We start from the raw sequence: 25,478 nt of genomic DNA, 5'->3' as shown, positions 1-25,478 counted from the left end.
CATTGTTGTTGTCCTAGTCAGCCATTCAGTCATGTCTGACCCTCGGCTACTCTATGGATCAGAACTGCTCAATAAATAAATGAACAAGAATAAAGTTTCTGACTCATTTGTTCAACTGGGTTCCCTCTATCTATTTTTAGGACTTGTGCAGAAAACATATTACAGTTTAATCATTGATTTAGGCAGATGAGTGAGATAAAGCTAGGGAATACACATGGCCTCATCAATCTACCACTGGAATGGTCATAGCTAGTGTGCCATGTAGGGTACCAAAAATGTTCCATTGATTGCTGCAGGATCTTGAGATCCAGAGAGAGCAGAAGGAACATTCTGAAAATGTCCATCTGTTAGTTGGGGAAACATAACTCCACCATAACAGCTCCATCCCAAAGCTCCATTTCCAATTGGCTCTATCTTCAACATTCCAGGATGATGTCCTTCTAGGGCAGGGCTGGGCAACTATGGCCCCTTTATGACCTATGGACTTCAACTCCCAGAATTCCTGAGCCAGCATGCTGGCTCAGGAATTCTGGGAGTTGAAGTCCATAGGTCATAAAGGGGCCATAGTTGCCCAGCCCTATTCTAGGGCTTGAATAAATATTGCAGTATTCAAGAGAGATTCTGCATATGTATGTATGTAATGTATGTATACATTGTAAGCCGCCCTGAGTCTTCGGAGAAGGGCGGGGTATAAATGTAAACCAAAAAAAAAATGTATGTATGTATGTATATATGTATGTATGTATGCATGCATGCATATATGTGTGTTTCATTCTTCTTTAATCCCCATCTCCCTCAAAGAGGCGGTCTGGGTGGTATACTATTTAATCAATTAAATTAAGCGTTAAAAAAAAGAATAACTTAAGGTTTTTTTTAAAGCGAAGTATTTCTTCTGTGCATATGAACTCTTACTCCCCTATTTTTTGTTATTACTTCATGCCTTACTTCCAAAGGTTCATAACTGTGCAGCAAGGACTATTGCAATACGATAAACATGTTTCCTTCTGATATTTTTCAAAGAACTGCTGCAAAGAATGATACTGATTACTGATGAAGGATAGTGATTGTTCCTTCTTCTCCAAATCTTAAGGGAATTCTAGCAGGCATTGTAAAAGTGATCACCCCAGATTAAGACATTGCATTCTATTAATATCTGCTTAGAAATACAGAAGTGCACATAGGTAGGATTAGTATTTCATCTGTGACACTTCATTTTTTAACCTTTAAATAAAATTCATTGTCTTAAGTTTAAATAATACTAATGAATGGTCAGCTACTCAGTTGAATGGTAACATAAGAATTACTGTTTGATCTCTACAATGACTACATGTTATAGTCAGTTGGTTATATTCAAAACATTAGTTTTACCTTTTGTCCCAACTATGATGAGCATTTCTCCTCCCTACACTTGCAAACATAGTAGTCCTCTTCCAATTGTTCATGAATACTATCAGTCTGGAGATTTAATCATTGCTGCTATTATTTATCAGGTTCTCTTTCTTTCAAATGAGATCACTTTTCATAGCCGTCCTAAGTATGATGTCCTTGATCAGTACATGTAAGTACCCGACTACTTCTCTTCCTCCTCATACTGCATCTCTTCTTTTCCCTCCCTCATTGATACCTAAATGTATTTTCTTTCATTTTTATGCTTAAAAGTATTGTTTGCTAGCCAGTTGATATGACCAGTTCCAGTGACCATATTTAGTCATTTTTAATTTCATAGCTGTCTTAATACTGATCTTGAAATTGAGATGAATATTGTTAGTTTTAATCATAAAACATATGGATTTCATTCTCCTCAAGAAACTTCCTTCCTTCAACAAAGTCCCTTGTTGAACGTAAATTTTTTTTGACTAAACTACATATTGCAGAAGCTCTCTGGTGAATCTTGAAGGGTTTTTTCCCCCTTTTATTTCATCCAGATATAAAACAGGAAACCCACTGGTGCATAATTTAGGTTATAATAGGTTTAGGATGTAAAATGGAGCTGGCTTCCTTTCCTTAGAAAATACAGATAGGATATAGATAGTACTGCATGAATTTTTTTCTCCTCAAGAAACTGACTAATCTAAATATTGCAGATATCCTCTGGTTAATCTTGAGCTTATTCATCTTTCGTTTCATAAAGATATAAAAGAGAAACCCTTTAGTGCATTGAATTTCCGTCCTGTCAGTTAGAGATTATGTCCCCATGTTCTTATGCTGTAATTAATATTGAGAACATTGCCTTCTAGAACCTCATTCACACTCTTTAACATATTTAAAGATTTCAATCATGTCCCCCTTTCCTTCTGTCCTCTAGGCTGAACATATTCAGTTCCTCTAATATTTCCTCATATTTTTTGTCCCTCCAACCTTGCATCATTTTTCTTGCCTATTTCTTCACTCAATCTTATCAAAACTTTTTTTTAAAGTGAGGTCTCCAGAACTGTACACAGTATTTCAAATGTGGTCTGGGTAAATGTCACCTTAGCTCAATGTTAAGTAGCCACAGCTAGGTCGGAGCTTTCCAGATGATACAATCTAGGGTTATTATTAGAGAGTGACCAAATTCCAGATGTCCAGAACTAACAATAAGCACTAGTTTATATCTTCATGAATATATATATAAAACAGCTGTGCAATTTTGAAGCAGAAATATATTGACATAGTTTGTATCTTTCCACAAAGGTTTATCACTCATAATTACCAGCACACTTTGGCTCTGGCATTTGCTGTAAAGGAGATCAATGAAGATTCTGGGATTTTACCCAACGTTACCCTTGGCTTCCATATTGCTACTGACTACAATATGGAAAGTACAACTTATCAGTTAGCAATGGAATTTCTATCTACAAAAGATGAATTTATACCCAACTACAAATGTAATGACCAGACCAACACAGTAGCTGTCATTGGAGGACCCCGTAGTAACACCTGTCTCAACATGGTAATCTCTCTGTGCAACTACAAATTTCCCCAGGTGAGACAAAAGTGGATTAAATTGAGAGGTACACCAGCTATTTATTATATTCAAAAAGTGGATCACTGAAATGAAAATTTGAGTAAAACCATGAATAAAAACATCTTGAAAGGACTGTCTCTTTTTGCTTGATGAGCAATGTTGCAGATGTCATGTAAACCTAATTTTTAAGCACCCTATTTTTGAATCCCACTCAAACCCAGAGAACGGATTAAATAAACCCACATGCATTGGTTTTTAATTTTTGTTTTTATTTTGGAAGAAGTACTTCATTCTTACGTTCTTCTGACTTCCTTCGTTTAGATCACATATGGATCAGCTCCACTGATGAATACTGAAACAGCAATGTTTGTCAAATGGATGTTCCCAGATGACAACCACCAATTTCAAGGAATACTGCACTTATTCTTGCATTTTGGATGGACCTGGGTTGGGTTAGTTTCCATGTATGAGGAAGATAGGGACAGGTTCATTCAAAAGAGACTTTCCATGTTTTCAGAGAGAAGAATCTGCTTTGACTTTATAGAATGTCTTCCCCTGATAATATATGGTAATGCGGCTGCTGAGTGGGTAGAAAATGCAGGTAAAATATTCAAAGTAATCATGGACAGTACAGTCATTGCAGTTATCTTAAGTGCTGAAATTATAGGCTTGGTGCCTTTGAGATTAATGATCTATTTTTTCAATTATGATAATATTCCAAAGGAGAGAAGGTCCAAAATTTGGATCATGACAGCCCAGATGGAATTCACATCCATTCTAATGCAAAGACCGTTGCCCATTGATTTTCTCCATGGTGCACTTTCTTTTGCAATTCACTCAAAGCAGCTGACCGGATTCCAACAATTTATTCAGAAGAGAAACCCAAACTTAGAAAAAGAGGATGGGTTGATTACGGATTTCTGGAAAGATGCATTTGAATGCTCATTCTCCAGTGATATTACAGATGGGAATGCTGAAAGGATCTGCACTGGAGAAGAGAACCTGGAGACTCTTCCTAATTCTGTCTTTGAGACCACCATGAATGGACATAGTTACAGCATCTACAATGCAGTCTATGCTGTGGCACATGCTCTGAAGGCCATGGGCTCCGCCAAACTCAAAGGGAGACAAAAAATGAATGAGAGGAGATGGAAGCTCTTCCTCCAATCACCCTGGCAAGTAATGTTGTTTAATACAAAATTTGTGGAAATCATCAAGTACCAGAATAGGAGACTGGTTTTGTGTTTTGTTTTGTTGTGTTGTGTTGTGTTGTTTTAACAGTTAGATTTCTTTATAGATAGTTTTGAAAGCTATATAGAAGTAGTTGATATTTTCATATGAAAGAAAATAAAAAAAATAGGGATATAAATCTAAGGCTTAGATAAAGACACAAAAATATGTAACATGTGAACTTTATTTTATGTCTAAAATGGTATGTACAGGATCTTATTCAATCCATTATATTTGACAATTTTACATGTAGAAAATGAAAACTACTTTACTGCTGAATAGCATTATTATTCTTCACCAGCTTAATTTTTGAGTTACTAAGATTCAAAGGTGTCAAAGGTACGTATTTAAAAGGCAGCTATACTTAGTGTTACTTTAGTGAATAACAAAGTTCTCAATGAATTGCAGGAAGTATATTTCTAGTTTGTCTAGTTTAGGGTTAGTCAACCTTTTTATACCTACCGCCCACTTTTGTATCTGTTAGTAGTAAAATTTTCTAACCGCCCACCGGTTCCACAGTATTGCGCCGTGTATCGTCTGTGCATGCCTCTCGCGCATCGTGGATTGGGGTGGGGGGGGTGCCGGCTACCAGCTCTGCTTGTCTGTTACAGCTGGGTGGTGTGGGGGGAGATGCGTGAGCTATTCTGGGATGAGGCTCTTTTGTTTGCAGTCGCACTATAGCGCCATTTAATTTCACTTACGTAATGTGAACTAAAGTTATGCGCAGGCGATACAAATAGTATTTTGTATTTTTTTTGTTTTATTTTATCCTTTTGCCTTCTTTCCTTTTGATATAGAATGCTGAAAGATTTAATCTGATTTATCACTTTCAGCTCTTTGTTAGCAGTAACTTGACATGTTTTGAGAAAGATTACATATAAATCTAATAAATAACAGTGGAAAAATGTGCACAAAAATGAATATTGTTTTATTATCCATATATGATAAAATACAGGATTTTCTTTTTTCCCACATCCACTTCCTTCTTCATTGTTATCCTTGAATGGGACATTTGCTTGTATAATTAAATTTAAATTGTAAATTTTTGAGACTTTATTTAAGATTTCTTAAATCCCAAGAAGGCAAAACTCACGAGGCATCAAATTAAGCTTGCTGTTTGAACGTCTCTAATATCCATTAAGTGGTAAATTGAACATTCAAAAATAATGATTACAAAATAAGTTTCCCTGGTTTTTGTCCATCACCGCTAAGAGTAAACTTGTTATCTACTCCAGAGGTCTCCAACCTCTGTATATTTTCAGAAATTTAAATTAAACAATTTAAATTTAAATTGTTATGGGGAATGTTATGAAAACCTGATGAAAATGTTTTAAATAATGCTATGATTTTTTTTATAAAAAAGTCAATTAAATAAAAAAAAAGGAAAGTGCTTCAGTATCGGACAAAACCCCTACCACCATGAAAGCTGGAACGCCCACTAGTGGGTGGTAGGGACCAGGTTGACTACCACTCGTCTAGTTTGTCACTGCTTACGATTGAACTCTTAACCTTCTAAATGGGATGCAAGGGTCTTCACCACTAGGCCACCATGTCACTCCCTATCTTTTTTCTCCTCTTGTTTTATTTTTAATAATATAGATAAAGAAGAGCAACATGATCAAAACCTATATACACAGTGTGTTGCCTGATTACAGTTCTTTGGAGTAGTATTTGTCATAGTCATAATAATAGTATCCTCTAATGGTAGTTTCATAATAACAGTGTTTTCCCCTCATAACATTAATAGATATTAAATAATAATAATAATAATAATAATAATAATAATTATTATTATTATTATTATTATTATTATTATTATTATTATTATTATTATTATTATTATTATTATTATTATTATTATTAAATTTTTATACCGCCCTTCTCCCGAAGGACTCAGGGCGGTGAACAGGCAAATAAAATAATACAATATATTACAATAAAACACATTTTTAAAAACTTATTCAAAATAGCCTAAATTTAAAATACCATACAAAATATAAAAAAATAAACCCCAATAAAATCCATATTTAAAAACCCTATTTAAGCCAGTCCTGCTCGAAAGAATAGATATGTCTTCAGCTCGCGGCGAAAGGTCTGGAGGTCAGGAAGTTGTCGAAGTCCTGGGGGAAGCTCGTTCCAGAGGGTAGGTGCACCCACAGAGAAGGCTCTCCCCCTGGGGGTCGCCAGCCTACACTGTTTGGCTGACGGCACCCTGAGAAGACCCTCTCTATGGGACGTACCGGCCGGTGGGAGGCATGTGGTAACAGAAGGCGGTCCCAAAGATATCCCGGTCTTATGCCATGGAGCGCTTTAAAGGTGGTAACCAACACCTTGAAGTGCACTCGGAAAACCACAAGTAGCCAGTGCAGCCTGCGCAGGATCGGTGTTATATGGGAACCACGAGTGGCTCCCTCTATCACCCGTGCAGCTGCATTCTGAACCAACTGTAGTCTCCGGGTGCACCTCAAGGGGAGCCCCATGTAGAGAGCATTGCAGTAGTCCAGGCGAGAAGTGACGAGGGCGTGAGTGACCGTGCATAAGGCATCCCAGTCTAGAAAGGGGCGCAACTGGCGGACCAGGCGAACCTGGTAAAAAGCTCTCCTGGAGACGGTCGCCAAGTGTTCTTCAAAAGACAACCGTCCATCCAGGAGAACCCCCAGATTGCGCACCCTCTCCATCGGGGCCAATGACTCGCCCCCAACAGTCAGCCGCGGTTGCAGCTGACTGTACCGGGATGCCGGCATCCACAGCCACTCAGCCACTCAGTCTTGGAGGGGTTGAGTTTGAGCCTGTTTCTCCCCATCCAGACCCGTACAGCTTCCAAACACCGAGACAGCACTTCGACAGCTTCATTGGGGTGGTCAGGGGTGGAAATGTACAGCTGGGTGTCATCCGCGTACAGTTGGTAACTCACCCCAAAACCACTGATGACCTCACCCAGCGGCTTCATGTAGATGTTGAACAGGAGAGGCAAGAGAACCGACCCCTGTGGCACCCCACAAAGGAGGCGCCTCGAGGTCGATCTCTGCCCCCCTGCCAACACCATCTGCGATCGGTCAGAGAGATAGGACGAAACACGGTGCCTCCCACTCCCAATCCCTCCAACCGTCGCAGCAGGATACCATGGTCGATGGTATCAAAAGCCGCTGAGAGATCTAGGAGAACCAGGGCAGAGGAATAACCCCTATCCCGGGCCCTCCAGAGGTCATCCACCAACGCGACCAAAGCTGTCTCCGTGCTGTATCCGGGTTGGAAGCCAGACTGGAACGGGTCTAGATAGACAGATTCATCCAGGTACTGGGGTAACTGATGTGCCACCACACTCTCAACAACCTTCGCCACGAAGCGAAGGTTGGAGACTGGACGGTAGTTGCCCAAAACAGCTGGGTCCAGGGAAGGCTTCTTGAGGAGAGGTCTCACCACTGCCTCTTTCAAGGCGGTGGGAACAACACCCTCCCTCAAAGAAGCGTTGACAATCCCCTGAAGCCAGCCTCGTGTAACCTCCCGGGTGGCCAGCACCAGCCAGGAGGGACACGGGTCCAATAAACATGTGGTGGCATTCAGCCGCCCCAGCAACCTGTCCATGTCCTTGGGAGCCAAAGGATCAAGCTCCTCCCAGATGGTCTCAACAAGACTAGCCTCCGTCTCCTCGCCCGGAACTACCCAATTTTGGTCCAAACCGTCCCGAAGCTGAGCGATTTTGTCGAACAGATACCTGCTGAAATCCTCAGCACAACCCTGTAATTACTAATCAAAATTACTAATCAAAATTAATCAAAATTAATAAGTTACAGTAAACAACCCTAGTAGTAAGATTAATCTTTCTCTTGTAGTCTTCAAGATTCTAACTCCTGTTTCTCTTATTTAACCATTGATAGAACAGATTCCATATCTCAAAATATTCAGTGTTTTTCTTTTCTTTAATTTGAAATGTTAGTTTATTCATTTCTGCCCATTCTAAAATTTTTGTTATTATCTTGTCTTCTGTGGGGATCTCCACACCCTTCCAATTTTGTGTGAACACAATTCTGGCTGCTGTTAACATGTCACTCTCTATCTTGCCTATTATATGGTACAACACTGAATTCCCCATTTCTGAAATGCTTAATCAAAGAAAAGTGATTTCCTAGATCTGTCCCTTTCTTGATTTTCTGTTGGAATTTTCATCTGACAGTTTTTCAGCTGAGAGTTGAAAATGTATTTGATACCTCATTACCTCACACTTAGAAACTAACAACCTACTCTCCAATAAACAATCTGGTTTCAGGGAAAAATTATCATGTAATTTACAACTTCTCCACTGTAAAAACATACGGACTACAAATCTTGATCAAGGCAAAACAATAGATGCAATTTACATAGACTTCTGCAAAGCTTTTGACTCAGTAGTACACAATAAACTTCTCCTAAAACTAATATCCTATGGCATCTCAGGACCCCTTCACAAATGGATATCTGCTTTTCTGTCTAACAGACAACAAGTGGTCAAAATTGGCAATGCTTTATCAAATCCTGTTCCTGTCAAGAGTGGCGTTCCTCAAGGCAGCGTCCTTGGACCAACACTCTTCATACTATACATTAATGATCTTTGTGACCATATCTCAAGTAATTGTGTTCTCTTTGCTGACAATGTCAAACTATTTAACACCACAGACAATACATCTATCATTCAAAAACACCTTGATCATCTAACCACTTGGTCTAAAACTTGGCAACTCCAAATCTCAACCAGCAAAAGCTCAGTCTTACATATAGGAAAAAAGAACCCAAACACTAAGTACACACTAGAGGGACATTACTTTACAGATGACCCCCATCCCGTTAAAGACCTTGGAGTTTTCATGTCAAATGATCTAAGTGCCAAAGCCCACTGCAACTACATAGCAAAAAAAGCTCTAAGAGTTATAAACCTAATCTTGCGTAGCTTCTTTTCTAAAAACACCACACTACTAACCAGATCATATAAAACATTTGCTAGACCAATTCTAGAATACAGCTCGCCTGTTTGGAACCCTCACCACATCTCTGACATCAATACAATTGAACGTGTCCAGAAATATTTTACAAGAAGAGTTCTCCATTCCTCCATAAAATATCTTATCCCACCAGACTTGAAATCCTAGGCTTAGAAAACTTGGAACTCCGTCGCCTTTGACAAGACCTAAGTTTAACTCATAGAATCATCTATTGTAATGTCCTTCCTGTTAAAGACTACTTCAGCTTTAATTGCAATAATACTAGAGCAACCAATAGATTTAAACTTAATGTCAACCACTTTAATCTAGATTGCAGAAAATATGACTTCTGTAACAGAATCATCAGTGCTTGGAATACTTTACCTGACTCTGTGGTCTCTTCTCATAATCCTAAAAGCTTTAACCAAAAACTTTCTACTATTGACCTCACCCCATTCCTAAGAGGACCATAAGGGGCATGCGTAAGCACACAAACGTGCCTACCGTTCCTGTCCTATTGTTTTTCTTTTCTTCTTCCTATATATATATATATGCTTATACCTCCTTATATTTACTCATGAGTAAATATATGAGTGTTTATATACTATATAATCTTTTTGTATGATACCTACATATATTGTTGTGACAAAATAAATAAATAAATAAAATAAAATAAAAAAACTATTTTTACTAGTTTGAAATAGTTTGATCAAGGCAAAATGGAAGAGCTTACTTATCTTTAAGCCTAGGTCAAATTGAAAGAAACAAATTGAAATTTTCTCATCCCCTTCAAAGATTTCGGATAACTTTCCTGTTTCTATCCTCTTTTTTTTTGTTGTCTTCCTTTAGCTCCACCTTTTTTTGCAACAAATCTCCTTTAACAACAGTGCTGGAGAACGGATTTCTTTTTGCCGCAATGGGGAATTAGAAACTGGACTTGATATTTTAAATTGGGTCACATTTCCAAATAAGTCCTTTCTGAAAGTCCAAATTGGAAAGATCGAACCCATGGCTCCCCCAGACAAGCTACTCACCATTTCTGACAAGGAAGCCTCTTGGCCTCTCATATTTAACCAGGTATGTCTCATTTTTCCTTTTTCCTGAAATTATTAGCCACGGACTAAATCAGGGGTGTCAAACTGGCAGCCCTCAGGCCAGATGTGTCACATGCAGGCCACGCTCAGTCCAGCTCCACAAAGGGGGGAAATGTCACAATACATCACTTGGCGGCAACGGGACTCCCACAAGTTTTATAGCTGTGGAATAAATGATTAAACAATCACAATCAAAGCAACATTTGGAGTCAGCAAGCATTTAGCAGTCCATATGTTATTCATTGAAGTTACAATGACACTGAGAAAAGATATGTATGACCACTGTTCGATCTTAGTCCTTTAACCACCCCCAGAATGATACATCCACTTCGAAGGGCCAAGCCACTTGGCAGAACGAATGAGGTCTTCCGGCCCTTTGGAATGCCAAAAGGAGGGAGGGGTAGTTTTTTTTTTCTTTTGAATGTGATCTGAAGACAAATTTCTAAAGTCTAAGAGGTGTGTGTGTGTGTGGGAGGGGGTGTCCTCGAGGTGTTCTTGAGTTTGTTTGCTTTCTTGCTGACATTTCGTTACCCAAACTAGATAACATCATCATTGTGGTGCCAAGTTCAGAGAGCATCAAGCACCCCCTCATTTCAATCCAGAGCTACAAATGTTCTCCTTTACTGGGATCAAAGAGGTAGCTTAAGATTTGTATATCCAAAATATTTCTGTAGTTCCAATTCTAAGCTATCTTAGTACACAGGATGTCTTTCTAATTACATTTGCAAAGTTCTTTAGAGGTGTATGTACTTTAAGATGAATAAAATTTATTAAAACAGAATAGTTGTTGTTTTTTTAAAAAAATACAAATTTCATGATTCCAACACTTTAGAATTAACTTTTTAATAACCTCTTCTGAAATAAGGGATGGTTGATCAAATTCTTTGATTAGAGAAAATATAATATCTACATACCATATTTTTTGGAGTATAAGACACACCTTTTCCCCCCCTAAATGTGTTGAAAATTTAGGTACGGCTTACAGACCAAATATGGGCATTTTTGGCTTTTCTAACCCTCCGTGCATCGTGTTTTCACCCTCCCTGGCCCCCAGAAGCACTCTGCAGTGGTCCACATGGCCCATATTCACCCAAAAAATGGACCCATTTTTGGGCTCCTAAGCCCTCCGCACTTCACATTTTTGGCCTTCCTTGCCCCCAGAAGCATTCTGGGCCAAGAATGGGTGTGTTTTTGGTGAAAATGTGCTGTGTGGAGCACATTCCACATTTTTTGGATTTTTTTGGATTATATATGAAGAGTTTGCATATCTGTAATTGATGAAAAGAACAATCCATCAAGAATACATTCTTTCTGTGAATTCTGGTTTTATTTATGAGCAGGCATTACCTCTTTCCGTCTGTAACAAGATGTGTCCTCTTGGCCATAGCAAAATGAAAGTGGAAGGAAAATTATCTTGCTGCTATGACTGCAAAATATGTCCAGAAGGGAAGATAGCTGACCAATTGGGTAAGCAAAGGATTATATTAAATCTATCAATGATATAATAAATATAAATGGGGGTTTATTTTTAATAAATGAATATCTTTAATAAATATTATGGTGATTGAAAATATTGAGCTTGACATTTAAATTGAAACATTTGATTTTTTTAAAAAAAATGTTTTATTTTGAATACAAATAATACAAATATAATACCTGTAACGCTAAATATAAAAAAAGAAAAAGAAAAAATACAAATATTACGGTGCACCCCCCCACACACACCGTAGACCATTTTCCCCCTTATATTCTTCTCCTATAAGAACTAAAAGATATACAATATGTGCCAATTGTGCCCTTATCCCCTCCAAAACAACATATATTCTTTTTTTTTTTAATTCAAAAAGTTTTACAGAAAATTTTTTCCCCCTTTCTCCCCCCCTCCCCCTCCTTCACAACCCCTCCCCGACTTCCCTGAACAAGCACAAGGTATAGTTAAAAATAAAACAAACATATGCTAAAATTTTTTCGTCCCAACTTAATTATACCCCTACAATCATCAATTCCTAACTTCCCCCGAAAACAATCAAAAATAATACATCATAATCATTCAAAAACCGTCTGATAACTCTTAGTCTGATATCTAGGTTGAATATAGTCAATCCATTTTTTCCATTCTTTAAGTATCTTTCTTGCGTATTGTCTTTCAAAAAGGCTGATATCTTCGCCATCTCAGCCAAATTGGCAACTTTCAATATCCATTCTTCTATTGTAGGTACTTCTTTTTTCTTCCAATATTGTCCTATTAGTAATCTTGCTGCAGTTATTAGATTTAAAATCAATTTAGTCTCAATTACTGTACAATCCGTAATAATTCCCAACAAAAAAAATTGCGGCAGGAACTTTATCTTCTTTTTCAAAACATTTTGTAAGATCCACCAAATTTTTATCCAAAAGGCCTTTATATCCTTACAAGTCCACCAAATATGAAAATATGTAGCATCATCACAATTACATCTCCAACATTTTGCTTGCATATCTGGGTACATACACGATAATTTCTTAGGATCTAAGTGCCATCTATAAAACATTTTATAAAAATTTTCCCTCAGATTCTGTGCCTGTGTGAATTTAACATTTCTAACCCAAATTTTTTCCCAAGTTTCCAATAATATTGGCTCCTGAAAATTTTGTGCCCACTTTATCATACAGTCCTTTACCAAGTCCCTTTCAGAATCTATTTCAAGTAACACATTATACAATCTCTTTATATGCTCCTGAGACTGATTTCTAATTTGCTTTACCAAATTTCCTTCATTCTGCTCTATACCAATTTTCTGATCTTCCTTCCATCTAGCACGTAGTTGCTCATATTGAAACCAAGTATAATTTTTCCCTTCTTCTTTTAGTATGTGCAAAGATTTTAATTGCAAATTACCTCTTTCAGTATACAAAAGATATTTATTTATTTATTTATTTATTTATTGTTTGAATTTATATACCGCCCTATCTCCCAAAGGACTCAGGGCGGTTCACAGGCATATAAAAACATCAATATACAAATTAAAACAATCATTAAAAAACTTATTCTACTGCCCAATTAATTAAAAGTAAAAATATAGATATTAAAATCAATTTAAAAACCCCTCTAAATTTAAAATCTAAAAAAAAAAACTAAGCCAGTCCTGCACAGATGAATAAATGTGTCTTGAGCTCGCGACGGAAGGTTCGAAGGTCCGGAAGTTGACGGAGTCCTGGGGGGAGTTCGTTCCAGAGGGCGGGAGCCCCCACAGAGAAGGCCCTTCCCCTGGGCGTCGCCAGACGACACTGCCTAGCTGACGGCACCCTGAGGAGTCCCTCTCTGTGAGAGCGCACGGGTCGGTGAGAGGTATCTGGTCGCAGTAGGCGGTCCCGTAGATAACCCGGCCCTATGCCATGGAGCGCTTTAAAGGTGGTCACCAAAACCTTGAAGCGCACCCGGAAAGCCACAGGTAGCCAGTGCAGACCGCGCAGGATAGGTGTTATACGGGAGCCACGAGGGGCTCCATCTATTACCCGCGCAGCCGCGTTCTGGACTAACTGTAGATCTTTATATGTAATCATTTCCTGATTCTGTTCTATATTTATATTCTCTATTGTATGTCTAGGACTTGCCCATATAGGAACCTTATAATTTAGTTTGTAAGAGTATTTTTTCCAAACACGCAGAAGAGCAGTTCTTAACACATGATTTTTAAAGGCCTTATCCACTTTTTTGTCATAAATTAAATATGCATGCCATCCATATAGCAAATCATAACCTTCTATATTCAAAATTCTTTCCTCCGTTAAATTAAACCAATCACTTATTACAGAGAGAGCAGCTGCTTCATAGTATAATTTAAAATTAGGCATTTTTAAACCTCCCCTTTCCCGGGAATCTTGAATTATTTTCATTTTAACCCTAGCTTTTTTACCTTCCCATATAAATTTATTAATTCCCTTCTGCCATTCCTCAAGATTCTTATCTCTCTTAATCATTGGTATCATCTGAAAGAGGAATAAAAATCTAGGTAAAACATTCATTTTAATAGCAGCTATTCTCCCCAGCAAGGATAATTGCAATTTTTTCCAAACAATCAACTCCTTCTGAACTTTTTGCCATAAAACCTCATAGTTATTCTTATACAATTTCACTTTTGACGATGTAATATAGACCCCTAAATATTTAACCTTCTTTACAATTTCAAATCCTGTTATTTCCTCTAATTTTTCTTTCTGTTGTCTGGCCATATTTTTTATTATCACTTTTGTCTTTTTCTGGTTTACCTTAAACCCTGAAACCTTCCCATATTGATCAATTATTTGCAACAAAGATTTACTAGAGTTTATAGGGTTTGTTAAAGTAATCACCAGGTCATCTGCAAAAGCTCTCAGCTTATATTCATGTTGTCTAACTTTAATTCCCTCTATCTCCTTTACTTCTCGTATTTTATCCAATAATGGTTCTAGAGTTAGAATAAACAATAATGGTGATAAAGGACATCCCTGTCTTGTTCCTTTCGCAATCTTAAAAGGTTCTGTTAAACTACCATTAATTATAATCTGTGCTCTTTGCTCTCCATAAATTGCCCTAATTATTCTTGTAAAACCATCTCCAAATTGCATCTTTTCTATTAATTTAAATAAAAAATCCCAATGCAATCGATCAAAAGCTTTCTCTGCATCAAGAAAAATAAATACTGCTGGAATAAAATTTTTCTTTTCTAAATACTCCAGTAAATTAACAATCTACCTAACATTATTCCTCATCTGTCTCCCTTTTATAAATCCAGATTGATCATTATGAATTCTTTGCTGCAAAATCAACATTAATCTATTAGCTATTATTTTAACAAAAATCTTATAATCATTATTTAAAAGCGAGATTGGCCTATAATTCCCAGGTTTAGAACAATCCTGTTCCTCTTTTGGTATCAATGAAATAAAAGAGGTTCTCCATGAGGGGGGAATTCCCCCTCCTATTTGTATCTGATTAAATAATTCCTTAAGTGGACCTAACATCTCATCCTGTAAATTCCTATAATAACTAACTGTAAGCCCATCCGTACCAGGAGTTTTCCCCATTTTTAATTGTTTAATTACCAAAATAATTTCTTCAGAAGTTATAGGCTGATTCAGTTCATCCGATTGTTCTAAAGTTAAATTTTTAACCTTATATTCCTTCAAATAATTATCAATATCCCTGTTCAATATATTATCTTTAAGATATAAATTTGTATAATATTCTAAAAAAGCTTTTTTAATTTTATCTCTCTTTACCTTTATATTCTATTTTTTCTATAGTACGTTGTTTTTGTCTTTTCCTTAAAGTATATGCTAACCATCTACCAGGTCTATTTGCATTACAAAAAGTATTATGTTTGGCATATTGTATATTTGTTGCCACCTGATCAGCTATTATCATATTAAATTGATTCTGTAATAACTTTATTGCATCTTTAAGTTTTTGATCATGCGGGTTATGTATTAATAATTGTTGTTTCTTATAAATTTCCTCTTCTAAATACCTACGCTGTCTTTGTTGCTTATTTCTCTGTCTATTATTAATATATATTAATACACCTCTCATAAAAGCTTTACTAGCGTCCCAAACCATTTCTATCGATGTTTCGTTATTCAAATTATAATCAAAAAATTCTTTCATCTGCTTTTTACATTGATTTACATTATCCTGATATCTAAACAAATTTTCATTTAATCTCCAAGTTCTTCTACCTTCTTTTCCATATTGCAATTCCATCCAAACAGGACTATGATCAGACAAACATCTTGGAAATATCTTAGTTTTCTTCACCTTAAAAAGCAAATCATTAGAAATTAAAATAAAATCAATCCGTGAAAAAGATTGATGCCTATCAGAGAAAAAAGTATAGTCTCTTTCCTCCAAATTCCGCAGTCTCCATACATCTCTCAACTCAAAATCTTCTATAATATCAAAAAAGGATTTAGGCAGCTTTGCATGTGCAGGTATCTTCTTAGAAAAAGTTCTCTTGTCCTTTCGTGTATCTATTACTCCATTCCAATCTCCCAATATAATACACAATTTATAATCCCATAGAATCAATTTATCATACAACAAATTTTTCTTGTTGCTGATTGGGTGCATATATACCAAACAAAAGGGTCTTTTTTGTTTCTATTGTAAGTTCAATAGCAATATATCTTCCGTGAATATCTGCCTCTATTAACTTGGCTGGTATATCTTTTCTCAAATAAACCACTATGCCATGTTTTTTCTCCAAAGCTGAAGCAACAAAATGTTTACCTAACTTTGAGTTTATTAAGTACTTTTGATCTGATAGTTTAATATGTAAGCAAATTACATCATTTCTAGATTGTTTCAAATAATGAAATATTTTTCTTCTCTTCTGAGCTGAATTCAAACCATTGACATTCCAGGTCAAGATTTTATTTGCCATCACTGGCCTGCTGAAGCTTTTGAGCGATCAGCTGAAGATCGTCCTCCCGTATCTTCGGCCGTGCTCCTCCCACCGCTTCTGTAGCAGAATCCTGAACTTTACTTTGAGTTTGTTGCTCCTTTTCTTTACGCTTAAGGGCTCCCCTCGTCAATCTTTGTTCTTGTGGTTTTTCCTCAGATGGTAACATCACTGGAGTCACCTCAGCTTCCACACCCATTTGAGTCTCTTGAATTCTTTTTTCTATTAATTTCAGCACAGTGGAAAGAAAATCTTTGGCCTTAAGCACTGTATCAATGCGATATCTCCTTCCTTGATAATACACTGTCAAACCAACTGGAACCTCCCATCTAAATTGAATCTGGTATTTCTTAAGTTCTTGTGTAAAAAATGTAAAGTCCTTTCTATCCCTTAACATCTTGGGAGGAATCTCTTTCAAAACCTTCAGCTCCTGTTCTCCTATTTTCAAGTTTTTCTGAAATGCAACTTGCAAAATTTGATTTCTCACTGTTCTTTTCAAAAAATAAACCACAATGTCTCTAGGAAGTTTCTTCTGCCTAGCAATCCAGGAATTAACTCTATAAATTTTGTCAATTTGATAAGCAACCTCTTGTGGATCAAGTTCAATAAATTCAGCCAGAGCTTCTGATAATTTTTTTTTAAATCTTCCCCTTTCTCCTCATTCAAGCCCCTAATTCTCAGAGCTCCTTCCATCATTCTATACTGCATCACCACCACTTGATCTTCATTTTTGTCCAGTTTAATTTGCATTCCCCCCATTCTATTTTCTATTTGCTGATTTGACTGAGCAATTTCTTGCACCTCCTCCTCCATCACCTCCAGTCTTTTTGCCAAACCTTTTATTTCTTCTCTTATTTTCTCATTATTGTCCATCATCTCCTTAAACCTTTCTTCAAACACTTTCCCTTGCTCTTTAATCAAATCTTCAAAGCTGGTTCAGAACCCCTTCTACCCCCAGTCTTAGGTGGTTTAGTAGCCATTTCAGTTTTTAAAATTCACAAAATATAAGTCTAGAAACTTCTCTTTTCCCCTTTAAGTATAGGAGAGCTCACTTCACTTCATTAAAATCCACACATAACATTTCTTAGCTTCTTAGTTACACAGTCTGTTTAGAATTCCATTCGTCACTTTCACTCCCTTTCAGGCGCCATCTTAAAGAGTCAGTTGAAACAAAGAAAAAAAAGTTTCTCTTTTTAAAAGGGTAGAAGTCAGGAAATTAAAAATACTTGTAATCCAGTAATTGTTCGCTCGCACTCATTCCGTCTGCATTTAGGAATCCATAAAGATAAGAAAATTAGCAGAGATGGACACTTTCTTCTTTTCCTGCTTTTGCAGGCACGCACTGAAGTCGGAGTTTGGCAGGAATATTTATGGGACCCTCGACCCACAGGGCTCTGCTTAATTAAAAAGCCCCTGGGGAGGTCTACCACACCCCCGCAGCTCTTATCTTTCTTTTTCATCCAGAGAAAGAGATTAAAGCCGGCGTTTTCCTGGCTTTTACGAAGTTCAGTATGGAGCTCCTTAATTAGGAGCTCAGCGAAGAAGGTGGTGCCAACGGAAGCCCAAAACAACATATATTCTTGAGTAGGTTTATTCCCGGGGTGAAATGTTCCCGGATTGGACCGGATTGCACAATCCGGTAGCAATCGTGGCTGGTAGCTCAGCGATCCAGTAGCAATGGCGGAGCGAAGTTCCGGACACCTGCTCGGGTGTCATTACTTCATTACTGGGTTTAACCAGGACGTAATGTCTTTTTACCTTCTGTGCATGCACAGAAGGTTTTGCGCATGTGTAGAAAGTTTTGCGCATGTGCAGAAAGTCTGCACACATATGTGACGCGCGCACACACTTCCGAGCTGGTAAGAGGGGTAAGTAGATTTCACCCCTGGTTTATTCCCTTTGCCTTCCACCAAAACTGATTTTATAAAATCCCCCCATATTTCATTTTAATTGTTACTTTAATCATTCCTTTTTAAAATTTAATTTCTGTTGTTAATTTATCATTTGTTGCCATACTCCAAATTTCATTATACCACTCACTTCTTTGAATATTTCAGTTTTGTCCCCAACATTTAGCCATCACTAATCTAGCTGCCATTATCAACTTTACAATCAATTCTTTTTTGTTTCATTTAAATCCTTTTTTTTCCACCAGCAACAGTAATGCAATCCTTGTTGACATATCTAAATTTAAAGTGCTCTAATTTCTCTAAACACCATGTCCCCTATTTTTGTGCACTTTCAAAATCCCACCACATACTTTTATATGTTCCAAGCTCTTTCTCACACCTCCAACAAATATTTGTATATTTAACATCTATTTGATTTAATTTACATAGTTAGATAGCACCTCCGTATCACTTTATAGCCATTTTCCTTAACTCTAACTGACATATTCTTATATTCTCTTCTGTTCCAAATATTTTTCCAATCATTATCATTTATTTCTCCTAAATCTGATTGCCAAATTCAGTACGGAATTTAAACCTTTTGTCTGATCTTCTAATTTAGTTAATATTCTATATATTTTCCCAATTCTTCCCTTACCTATATATTCTTCATTCACCTCACATTCTTTTATATTCATTTCAAATTTTGTTAACTATCTTTTGCCTCAAATCTTTCTTCCATTTTTATCCATTTCTCTAATTGTATTAATTTCAACCAATTCAATTTAATATCTGATAAAATGTTATTTAGTTGTGTTATATTCTTTATCTTGTTCTTCCATTCTTCCCCTTTATATATCTGATTTTCTTTTAATTTACTAATCCATTCTTTCAATTCAATCTTAGGGAATTTCTCAATTTCCACCACTGGTGTTAAAGGAGAAATTTGTGGCATTAATCAGTATCTCCATTTATTCCATAGTTCTATCAAAAACTTTTAAAAAGGGATTTTGAATCCTCTTAGCAATTTTTTAAATATCCTTTTTAAACCAATATGTTTCTATAGGGTTACCTATTTCCTTAATTCTTTCAACTCTATATCCCTTTATTATATATATTAAATTTCTATATTAAATCTCTAGTTAATGCTATAATATCTGGGACCACCCTTAATTGATTAATTGCCCAATAATTTCTAACATTTGGAGGACCCAGCCCAACCTCTTTTAATGATTCATACCATAATGCTTTACTTATTCTTGCTTTCTTACCTCCAATACACCCCCAACAATCTCTGTATTTGCTTTAATTCTTGATCCAAAAATTTATTTTTTGTTTTGGATGATCCCAATTAAATTTTTGGCATTTTTATCATTGCAATTCTTCCAAACCATGATAATTTTACTTTCTCATATTTATCTATTTTATTTTTTATATCTTTCTTTAATAAGAAATTTCATAATTTATTTTCTTTAACTCTTGAATATTTTTTGGGATGTCAATACCAATATGTCAATATTTAATACTATCTACTACTTTTAATTTATATTTTCCTCCATTTCTTCTATACTATGGTTATATAACATCAATACTGATTTTTCCCACTTTATTTGTAATCCACTATATTTCCCAAATTCATTCAGGTATAAATATATACTCTTTATAATAACTCTGGTGGGCTTCTGGTGGCTCAGACTGTTAAGACAGTCTGTTATTAACACAGCTGCTTGCAATTACTGCAGGTTCTAGTCCCACCAGGCCCAAGGGTGACTCAGCCTTCCATCCTTTATAAGGTAGGTAAAATGAGGACCCAGATTGTTGGGGGCAATAAGTTGACTTTGTATATAAATATACAGATAGGATGAAGACTATTGCTAACATAGTGTAAGCCGCCCTGAGTCTTCGGAGAAGGGCGGGATATAAATGCAAATTAAAAAAAAACTACAGAAATTTGAAATGTTAATAATAAATCTGAAAATAAATTTATTTTAGTGTTTTTATGTACACCAATTCCTTCAATCAATGAATCTTCCCTAATTGCATTTGCCAAAACCTCCATCAATAATACAAATAAAACTGGGGATAAAGGGCAACCCTGTCTTGTTTCCCAGCTTAAGGTTATTGTCTCTGTAACTCTACCATTTATAATTATATTTGCTTTATTCTCTGAATATAGTTGATTTTCCACTTTTCTAATTTTTTCCCCAAAACCTCTCTACTAACTTCTCTATTAATATCTTCAATCTAGGCCATTTCACACTATTAAATGCCTTAAATACATCTATACAAATAAACCTGCCTTTAATTTTTGATTCTTTATATAGCAACCTATATTTAATGCCCTTCTTACTACATCTAACATTTGTCTCCCTCTTATAAATCCACACTGGTCATTTTTAATATAATTCTCTATAAATATATTCATACTATTTGCCAATTTTGCTGTAAAAATCTTAGTGTCCTAATTAATAAGGGATATTAGTTTATATGACTCTGGGTTTGTATGATCTTTATCTGGTTTTGCTATCAGTATTATCAAAGATTGCTTCCAGGAACTTGGAATATTTTCCCCTTCCATTATTTTATTAAATATTATATATTTAATACTTATATATTCATCTTTGGTATCAATAGTCCTTTAAAATTTTTATAATATTCTATGCCTAGTCCATATAACCCTGATATCTTACCTATTTTCAGTGTATTAATAACTTCCAATATCTCCTTTTCTTCTATTTCTGATTCCATTATTTCTTTATCGTATTCTTGAATTTTACAATTTAAATTCTTAAATTTAATTTTTTTCATACTTCAGTGAGCTAAAACCAATTAGTTCATTCTAACCTCAAGCAACAGTAGATTTGAATTATCCCTTCTTATGTTTCCTTGAAAAATTATAAACAGTATTTTTCCAGAAAGCTTTCTCATTACTTTTTGGAAATAAAGGCAATTTTGCATTGGCAATTTTTCCATGGTTTTTACTTTCTATTCCACCCAAATGATTGATTGATTGATTGATTGATTGATTGATTGATTATAGAATGTATATGGTTGCCTATCTCATATAATAAACCTCAGTGGCTTACCAAAATCTTTAGAAACACAAATCACCCCTGCCACCAGGTACCAGATAAATCATGTTCCTGATTCAACCCGCATTCTAGCCTAATACTTTAGGGGAACAATAAGGTTTCCAAACCTACAAGGATAAAAGGATAGGGAACTCACATAATTCATATGGGAAAGTATTGGAAAAAGCTGGACACTACAGACCACATACGATGCTGAACACTTAGAACAAAAATCTGTAGCATGCCCACCTATTGGACTTTTTGATAAAGACAGATACCACTGAAGAAAGCTGATCTCACCTATAATTTGGCCCAGTGACATTCAGGGATTTAATGGTGATAACCAGAAATTTTAATTGCATAGAGTAAACAACAAGGTGCCAGTACAGCTCATGCTGAGTAATAGAAATGGGTGAGTTAAGTTCATGAGAGGTAATTTTGCATTGGTAATTTTTTCCATAGTTTTTACTTGTTTTTACTTCCTATTCTATCCAAATGATTTGTTGATTGATTGATTGATTGATTGATTCTGGAATGTATATGCCATCACTCTGCTAAACAAATAATTCCCTCAACACTGTCAAACTATTTACTAAATCTGTACTACTATTAATCTTCCCATCGTTCCCATCACTCATTTTCTTCCACATGACTGTAACTTTGTTGCTTATATCCTTATGATTTATACTGTAATTAATTGTTTCCTGATTGCTTAATTGTAGCCTATGACTATCATTAAGTGTTGTATCATTAACTGTTAAATTTCTACCTCATGACTATCATTAAGTGTTGTACATGTTGTACCTTGATGTAGGTATCTTTTCTTTTATGTACACTGAGAGCATATGCACCAAGACAAATTCCTTGTGTATCCAATCACCCTTGACCAATACAAAATTCTATTCTATTCTATTCTATTCTATTCTATTCTATTCTATTCTATTCTATTCTATTCTATTCTATTCTATTCTATTCTATTCTATTTATTTATTTATTTATTTTGTCACAACAATATATGTATGTAGGTATCATACAAAAAGATTATTAAAAACCATTCTGTAAATGGTTGTCATATAATAAACCTAGGTGACTTACCACAATATTTACAGACACAAATACTAATACTACTAATAGTAATACTACTAATAATAATACACCCTTGCCACCAGGTACCAGACAAAGCAGGCTCCTGAGTCAACCCCTATTCTAGCCTAATTCTTTATATGAACAACAATCCTGCAGCTAGGATAAAAGGATAGGGAACCCAAATAATTCAGATGGAAAAGTATTGGAAAAGGCTGGATCCTATAGACAAGATAAAACCCTGAACTGCCCGATGGCAACATTTAACATAAAATATCTAGAATATGCCTACATGTCAGACTTATTGAGAAAGAAAGATACCATTAAAGAAAGGTGGTCTCGCCTATAATTTGGCCCAACGACATCCAGGGATTTACTGGTGATAATCAGAAAATTGAATTTTCTAGGAGCCAGTATAGCTCAGGCAGAGTAAAAGAACTATGTAAGTTTAGTGCATGTCCAATGCATTGCAGATCAGTTATGCTTTTGAAATGGTCTTCAAGGGCAGCACCATATAAAGGTCATTCCAGTAATAAAACTGGGATCTCGTTACGTCTACAGAATTCTGTAAAATTGGAGAATACTGAAAATGAAATGATGACATTATGTTTCTATGAATTGTTTCTTTTTCAGACTTGGATGACTGTTTCCCTTGTCCAGAGGATCAATATCCAAACAAGGATAAGGATAGTTGCCTTCCAAAACGTATAATTTTTTTAAGTTATCAAGAACCTTTGGGGATTTCTTTGGCGGTGATTGCAGTCTCCTTTTCTGTCATCTCAGCTGTGGTGCTCGGGATATTCATTCAACATCAGGACACACCTATTGTGAAAGCCAATAATAGGAACCTCACTTACAGCCTTCTTGCTGCTCTCCTGCTCTCTTTCCTTTGCAGTTTGCTCTTCATTGGGCAACCTGCTCAAGTGAAATGTATCTTGAGACAAACTGCTTTTGGAGTCATCTTCTCTGTAGCTCTTTCTTGTATATTGGGGAAAACAATCATAGTGGTCCTTGCTTTCATGGCTACCAAGCCTGGATCCAAAATGAGAAAATGGGTGGGAAAAGGGCTGGCTATCTCTATTGTCCTATCTTGCTCCTTGACACAATTCTGCATTTGTGTGGTGTGGCTCACAATTTCTCCTCCCTTCCCAGATTCTGACATCCACTCAATGACTGAAGAAATTGTTCTAGAATGTAATGAAGGTTCAACCACTATGTTTTATACAGTGCTTGGCTTCCTGGGGTTCTTGACTGCTGTCAGTTTCACTGTGGCCTTCCTAGCCAGGAATTTGCCCGACAGCTTTAATGAAGCCAAATTTATCACCTTCAGCATGTTGGTCTTTTGCAGTGTCTGGGTGTCATTTGTTCCCACTTATTTGAGTACCAAGGGAAAATACATGGTGGCTGTGGAGATCTTCTCCATTTTGGCTTCAGCAGTTGGATTACTGGGGTGCATATTTTCCCCCAAATGCTATATCATTGTTCTGAGACCTAATCTGAATAAGAAGGAGCAACTAATGAAAAAATGAAACCGATTTTAACACCATACCCTTTGAAGGAAATCTAATTAGTTGCTTTCAACATATAGGTTTCTCCGCCCCGCCCCTCCTGCCCCCTTTGAAGTTTGGTTTTTTGCTTCCATTGGTACATCAATAGGATATACAAAGCAATAATTCTGAGAAGTTCACTTCACAATCTAAAAAAAGTCCCCTAATCACTTTTTAATTGTTAGATAACTGTTGATTGTTAGATAATGATCCTCAGCCCAAATCAGAATAGTAGGCAATAGCTTTTTTGACAGAATTGGAAGGGATGTTGTAGGTCATCTAGTCCAACTCTCTGCCCAAGCCTGAGACCCTACAACATTTCTGACCGAGAGCAGTCCAGTCTCTTCTTGAAAGCTTCCAGTGATGAAGCTCTCACAACTTTTGAAGGCAAGCTATTCAATTGGTTAATTGCTCTCACTTTCAGAAAATTTCTCCTTAGTTCCAGGTTGAATCTCTCCTTGTTCAGTGTTCATACATTGTTTCAAGTCTTGCCTTCTGATGCCTTGGAAAATAGGTTGACCCCCTCCTCTCTGTGGCAGCCACTCAAATATTGGAACACTGTTATCATGTCTCCCCAGGTCCTTCTCTTCACTAGACTAGTCATGGCCAGTTCCTGAAACCATTCATCGTAAGTTTTAGCCTCCAGTCCCCTAATAATCTTGGTTGCTCTTCTCTGCACTCTTTCTAGAGTCTCAAAAACTTTTTTTGAGTGTAGTGACCAAAACTGGACACAGTATTCCAGGTGTGGTCCTACTAAGACTTTATAGAGTGGTATTAGCACATCACTTGATCTTGATTGTATCCCTCTGTTAATGCAATTTAGGATTGCATTGGCTTTTTTGGCTGTCACCAAACACTGTTGGCTCATATTTAATTGGCTGTCCACTAAGACCCCAAGATCCCTCTCACATTACTGCTATTAAATCTGGTTACCCCCAGTCTATATGTCTACTTTTAGTTTTTTCTTGCCTAAGTGTAAGACTTTACTTTTCTCTACATTGAATTTCATCTCAATCAAGAAGATATAATATGTATGGATGTAAAAATCAATGGATTTAAATTCTGCACACCATGACTTTCACAACATCCCTATCAAATGAAAGAAAATGCCTGTTTTACATCGCTCATAATACTGAAAAGCATCCCTGGTATGTGAGAAGGCAAAGATTTGTCATCTTTTTGGGTGTGTTGAGATGCTGTTAATAAAAAACTAGGGACAACATCTGCCTTTTTTGCCACTCAA

General features: G+C 36.3%; 1 protein-coding gene across 1 annotated transcript; it reads left to right on the top strand.

The window, feature by feature from the left end:
- The first annotated feature begins 3,325 nt into the window (after positions 1-3,325).
- Positions 3,326-24,217, top strand: LOC131197586 (vomeronasal type-2 receptor 26-like). The gene is made up of 4 exons (XM_058181827.1): positions 3,326-4,126; positions 9,982-10,209; positions 11,567-11,693; positions 23,322-24,217. The coding sequence occupies exons 1-4, from the start codon at positions 3,326-3,328 to the stop codon at positions 24,215-24,217; spliced, it is 2,052 nt and encodes a 683-aa protein (XP_058037810.1).
- The last annotated feature ends 1,261 nt before the right edge of the window (positions 24,218-25,478 follow it).

Source organism: Ahaetulla prasina, chromosome 4, assembly GCF_028640845.1.
Source record: "Ahaetulla prasina isolate Xishuangbanna chromosome 4, ASM2864084v1, whole genome shotgun sequence".
Taxonomy (NCBI): domain Eukaryota; kingdom Metazoa; phylum Chordata; class Lepidosauria; order Squamata; family Colubridae; genus Ahaetulla; species Ahaetulla prasina.
Note: the sequence above shows the minus strand (reverse complement) of the source record. Positions and strands in the feature narration are given on the sequence as shown.

What these genes read in the sequence shown, in the direction of transcription:
- LOC131197586 (XM_058181827.1), top strand. Translation starts at nt 3,326, where the DNA reads ATGTTCCCAGATGACAACCACCAATTTCAAGGAATACTGCACTTATTC. An exon ending in GGCCTCTCATATTTAACCAG is followed by an intron (nt 10,210 to 11,566) that starts GTATGTCTCATT and finishes ATTTATGAGCAG; the next exon opens with GCATTACCTCTTTCCGTCTG. An exon ending in GAAGATAGCTGACCAATTGG is followed by an intron (nt 11,694 to 23,321) that starts GTAAGCAAAGGA and finishes TTTCTTTTTCAG; the next exon opens with ACTTGGATGACTGTTTCCCT.